The 5,215-nt window shown below is 56.3% G+C and overlaps 4 protein-coding genes across 4 annotated transcripts in view; 2 read left to right on the top strand and 2 right to left on the bottom strand.

Annotated features, from left to right (window-relative positions):
* Positions 1-91: 91 nt before the first annotated feature.
* On the bottom strand, positions 92-527 carry VDBG_02390 (SVP26; the record flags this gene model as incomplete). The annotated part of the gene is made up of 2 exons (XM_003008156.1): positions 92-381; positions 458-527. 2 exons carry the CDS (start codon positions 525-527, stop codon positions 92-94), a joined length of 360 nt encoding a protein of 119 aa, XP_003008202.1.
* A 453-nt stretch (positions 528-980) lies between these two features.
* Positions 981-1,894, top strand: VDBG_02389 (bud site selection protein; the record flags this gene model as incomplete). The annotated part of the gene is made up of 3 exons (XM_003008155.1): positions 981-1,003; positions 1,071-1,524; positions 1,577-1,894. The coding sequence occupies 3 exons, from the start codon at positions 981-983 to the stop codon at positions 1,892-1,894; spliced, it is 795 nt and encodes a 264-aa protein (XP_003008201.1).
* A 957-nt stretch (positions 1,895-2,851) lies between these two features.
* VDBG_02388 (conserved hypothetical protein) lies at positions 2,852-3,097 on the top strand (the record flags this gene model as incomplete). Its single annotated transcript, XM_003008154.1, has 1 exon — positions 2,852-3,097. The coding sequence occupies one exon, from the start codon at positions 2,852-2,854 to the stop codon at positions 3,095-3,097; it is 246 nt and encodes an 81-aa protein (XP_003008200.1).
* Positions 3,098-3,489: 392 nt separating this feature from the next.
* The window catches only part of VDBG_02387 (conserved hypothetical protein), a gene marked incomplete at both ends in the record, with an annotated part of 2,707 nt that continues 981 nt past the window's right edge, over positions 3,490-5,215 (bottom strand). The window contains one exon of the mRNA XM_003008153.1: positions 3,490-5,167. Coding sequence (XP_003008199.1) covers positions 3,490-5,167 — 1,678 coding nt within the window. The remainder of the gene's footprint in view (positions 5,168-5,215) is intronic.

Genomic DNA, 5,215 nt, shown 5'->3' with positions numbered 1-5,215 from the left:
CTGGTCGTAGATGGAGCGCATGTTAGAGTAGGACGCGCTTGGGTGTCGGAGAAGTGGCGGAACCAGAAGTAGTGGTTTGTGAGCACGAGAGCTATGGAAGGGTCAGCCTATGCGACATGCCGCCAGAGGTCCAGAGAGACAACCTACCGCATGAAGTGAGGAACAGCGGGTCAGTGAGCTGAACGTAAGGGAAGCGACGCATGTTGCCAAGGTAGACGATGTGCGAGAAGATGGACAGAAGCGTCAGCTTGAACGAGAGCCCGTCCACAGCCCATAGTAGAAGCTGGAGAACGACAATAATGTAAATCAGTTGCGTCAACAGGCGCTTGGCGAGCACCGTGTGTTCCTCGACGAGCTCGGACAGGTAGTAGAGACCCGACGCTACACCATCGCACGTCAGTCGCAAGTCCTCAAATCCAGGGGGTCGCGTCGGCGCGCGATCACAAGTGGGCCGTACCGATTGCCAAGGTCAGGAAGCAGAAGCCCACGATGGAGCCAATAACCCCGAGAATAGGAAGAATCCACATGATATCGGTTTCAAAACAACGTCTCCCGATCTTCTTGAAGCGTATGTGTAAAGAATGAAAAGAGCGACAGCTATCACGTCAGGGGAAGGGCAGGCAGTGCTGGCATGTTGGTCGCCCCGAAATTTAGAGCGTGTCCTCCTGCAGCGAATGGCTGCCCCTTGACGCTTAGCTAAGGCTGAGGTGGACACCCTGGCTCAATCAAGCCTGATGCTGCCGTTTCCCCTTGACTCTGGCTTTGACATTTGGGCAACACCCCGCCAAATTCTTATCGATAGCTATCCGCACCGAAAATCTTCAATTTCTGGAATCCGCGTTTCGACGAGACGACGACATCAACAAGCGACGACGACAGCGCGACGTGGGAAAGCCTGGCCTCTAGTCATCGCAAAGAACCGCACCAATATCTCTCATTCGGTACTCGACTCACGCATTACGACCATCCGAACCGCCATCATGTCGCGCCCCGAAGATACCCTGTCAGTTACACCACCAACCAACCCCGCTACCATCGTGAAGCCTTCCCCAAGCTAACGCCTTCTCCAGCGCGGCCGACATTCACTACAACGATACGGAAGCGCGCAAATATACGACGTCGTCCCGTATCCAGAACATCCAGGCGTCCATGACTCGTCGCGCCCTCGAGCTCCTCGACCTCCAATCCCCCTCCCTCATCCTCGACGTCGGCTGCGGCAGCGGTCTCTCCGGCGAGATCCTCACCGCCGAACTCCCCGAGCACGGCGGGCCGCACACGTGGATCGGCATGGACGTGTCGCCGTCCATGCTCGACATTGCCCTGCAGCGAGACGTCGAAGGCGACCTCATGCTGGCCGACATTGGCCAGGGCGTGCCCTTCCGCGCCGGCTCCTTCGACGCCGCCATCAGCATCTCGGCCATCCAGTGGCTCTGCAACGCCGAGAGCAGCGACACGTCGCCCGTCGGCCGCCTGACGCGCTTCTTCAACGGGCTCTACGCCTCGCTGCGCAGGGGCGGCAAGGCCGTGTGCCAGTTCTACCCCAAGAACGACACGCAGAGGAAACATGATCACGCAGGCCGCCGTCAAGGCCGGCTTCGGCGCCGGTATCCTGGAGGACGACCCCGAGACCAAGAACGTCAAGCTGTACCTCGTCCTGACGGTGGGCGGCGGCGGTGCTGGTGGCGGTGCCGGCGACATCACAGGCGTCGTCGACGGCATGGACAATGTCGACGTCCAGGACGAGAGGAGGAAGGCCGAGAAGACGGGCAAGGGCGAGATCAAGAAGGGCAGTAAGGCCTGGATCGTGCACAAGAAGGAGCAGATGGAGCGCAAGGGCAAGGTTGTCAAGTCGACGTCCAAGTATACCGGTCGCCAACGGCGCGTTGCCTTTTAGCTTTCCTCACCCACACATATTTGCATGGCACGGCGTTTAGGCTTTTGGGACTTCAATCACGTATTGTTCAATGAAATCGATACCCTCACCAGTGCTGCTCTCTCGCAGAGAGATGCTTCCATTATTTCGTCGTCAGAGACACGTGAATGACACATGCAGAGGCGAATATCGGGGCCTGGATCACTGGAAGTGCACGTGCCGCGGATCATTCATAAACTGCTCCTGCATCGAGCATAGTCTTCAATTGAGACACAAATCAACGGCCAGCACATAGAGCATCTATTTTTGAGAATTAACCTCCAGATCATAACGATAAGCAAGCAGAAAGTCCCTCACAAGTGTCATCAGTCGGAAAGAAGTATCATTACGCTGTACAATCCTTCAGCCCAAGCCTCTTCATCGACATGCATCATCCCGCACAGCAACCAGGTCGCTATCCCGACCTTTCGCAATCCTACGGTTAGGTCGTATCAAGTTAGACGCCAATCATACACATCGAACGGTCTGTTGCAGCAGAATCTGCCCCAGACGTCCTCTTTCTAACACACGGCCGTTAGGTCGGTCACCTCTTGGGCCAACAAGGCGACGCAGTCATCACGTCCACCAGGTAGCCTGTTAGCTCTTCCGACCAATAGCAAATATCAAGATCAGGCCATGCGTCTGCATTTCCCCTCACGAGGCATCATCGAGGCAAATTCCAGTCAGGCAGCCAGACAGGAGGTCACACCAGCCTGGTCTTGAACCAACCAGGCGGTGGTGGGCCTCCCAACGTATAACCACCCCCCCCCCCCGACGTTGCCTCCATTATAAAGTCCCAAAATGCCGCCAGCGGCCTGTTGAATAGACGAAGCCACTCGCAACCAGACATTCCGACGACTCGCTCCTTCAGACCGCGACACGAAATCCATCAGCCAAGGATACTCATCACCCGAACCCAAGCCAAGCCCCGTCAAAAGAATGCGCCCAACAAAGATTGTCCAGCTTGCCGCCCTGGCTGTCGTCCCCGCCTCTGCCGGTCTCGTGGCCTACGGCATCTGTCAGGCCGGCTGCGCCAGCGTCGTCACAGCCTGCTACGGGGCCGCAGGCTTCACCTGGGGTGCCACACTTGGCGCCACAGCTCCGGCGTCGGTGCTGGCCTGCAATGCCGCCTTTGGCACCTGCTGCGCTGCCTGTGCCGCCGTGGCTTTGACGCCTACGCCTTGAGGGTGTAAACAAATCATTCGATCTTTCTTTCGAAGGGCAGGAAGTTTAGCTCGGAGGGATTATATGGCATATTCGTGTCTTCTGTCTGTTTAGGAGCTTGGAAGCTAGGAAGGCTGTGGCTTAGGCTGTTATATAGCACAATGATACCAAGAGGTGCACAGCTTCGGAAAGAACGCGCGTGAAAGCTCGATCCTGCCATGAGCTTGTATTCCTGCTGGCATTACACAAACAGAATCGTACGCGGTCACAATTTCGTATGGGTGTAGGGCTATTAACTCCTCCGTGGACGAAGCTAACTCTCATTAGTACTTAACGGAACGCGGCCAGGGGTATCAACAGAAAACAAAGAAAAACATTCCGCAATCATATGTCGTTCGTTAGAAAAGCCGCGCTCAGACAAGATGAAGGTCCACAACATTCGCACCCGCCGCTCTCAGATTCTCAGGCGTAAGCAGTTCTTCTACAGACCCTCCCTGTGTCTTCTCACACGCTGCTGACGTCGCTGCAGCCCTGACCTTCTCGAGCCTAGGATCATGCGCCGTCTTGAAGGCCCCGTTACCCAGGCCCATGATAAATATGGGCCGAGTTGGCTCATCAGGATCGTCGCTGTCCATGACCATCTTGCACTCATTTGGCAAAGGACCGAGGAGAGCCTCGCCGCTCATGAGCCCGTGGACATAGCTGTCGCCAACAACCTCAAATCCGGGCTCGCCAGGGAGGGTAGCCCTGTCACCGCCGGAGTGGCGATCCCGAAGAATAAGGGGCACGTCACAACCTAGAACAACGTAGACTTTGTCGCCTGGCTTTGTGTACTTTGGTCCGAGGCCAATGTAACCTTCCTGGGTAGTGAAGAAGGATCTACCCTTGCAGGTAGCGATCAACTGCGTCACATAGACAAGAGTTGAATAATCGTAAGACGAGCTCGTCCGTTTCGAGTCTTCCTGTTGCTCGAGCACCAGCTTGAGAGACTCAATGCTGACATCGTGATCCGGATATGACTCCATCGGCGGGTTGTATAGGCTGTCGAACAAGCCCCAGGCCAAAGTCGCGCAATATGCTTCTAGAAGCCCACCGGCACGGTCCATGTATGGGCCCGAGAGGACGCCGGCAGGGGCGATCTGACGAACGGTGGCGATGACCTGCAGTACGGGGACGAAGTCTCCAAAAAGCTCCGTAACCTCGGCCACTGTTGCACAGTACGCACCGCTAGCTTTCAGAGCGCCGTTGCCTGTAGGGCCGGCATGCGCCTCCGACATGCTGCTTGCGAGATGCATCGGCATTGTGTTCGCAATTCTCTTGCGACTCCAGTCGGGGACCCACGTTGGCATTGTCTTTCGTGCTGCAATGATTTCGCATGACGCTAGAATATTGGTATTCTTTGACTGCTGGATATAGCGAAGAACCGTATCTTGGTAGACCTGGCTCGTGGTGAGATCATAGTTTGGGATCAACCCCATGTTGTCGACGTCAGAGGCCAGGTTCATGACAGCATAGACTCGATCTCGTGGGTCAGAGCAGCTGAACTTGCGGCCTTGATCGAGCAGATCAGGAAGGGTGTAGTCTTTCTCAGGCTGACAAAGAAGTAACACCATCTCATATCGACGCGCGAATCGCAGTTCGGGGGAGCTCTCCTCGTTCAAATCCAAAAAGTGGCGTGGCTTGTTGGCTATGACGGCGAGCGCAGTGCGCAGCATTTCCCAGCTGATCGACTTGTTGCCGCAGACAACAATGGCAGTTTGAGGATCGGCGGCGGCGATTTCCTGTCGAATCCAGACGCGGCCGAACCAGGCGCGGTGAACAAGCTGATAGATGGCCCACAGTTCGTCTTGCTCGTAGGGAAGATACTCGGTGGGATCAGCCCAGGTCGGCTCGATGGCGCCAGCACCAGTGGGGCGCATCCTGGTGTTCTCAAAGTCGAACTCGACCATCCAGGCCAGCTCGTCGAGGAGGCCGATGGCAATGTTGCTATCATTGGCCTCATGGCCCAGCCAGACGACGACACGCTCGGCAGCTCTGTAAATCTCGGTCATGAGGGCGACCTGGGCGGCCTTTTCAGCGTGATCGTCTTGTCTGACGGAGATGAAGTCGATCCAGAGAGTGCGCGCTGTGTCTTTCTTG

The sequence above is a fragment of the Verticillium alfalfae genome, genomic scaffold (assembly GCF_000150825.1).
Source record: "Verticillium alfalfae VaMs.102 supercont1.2 genomic scaffold, whole genome shotgun sequence".
In the NCBI taxonomy this organism is placed as follows: Eukaryota; Fungi; Ascomycota; class Sordariomycetes; order Glomerellales; family Plectosphaerellaceae; genus Verticillium; species Verticillium alfalfae.
The sequence above is the reverse complement of the archived record's forward strand: the minus strand, read 5'-3'. Positions and strand labels throughout refer to the sequence as shown.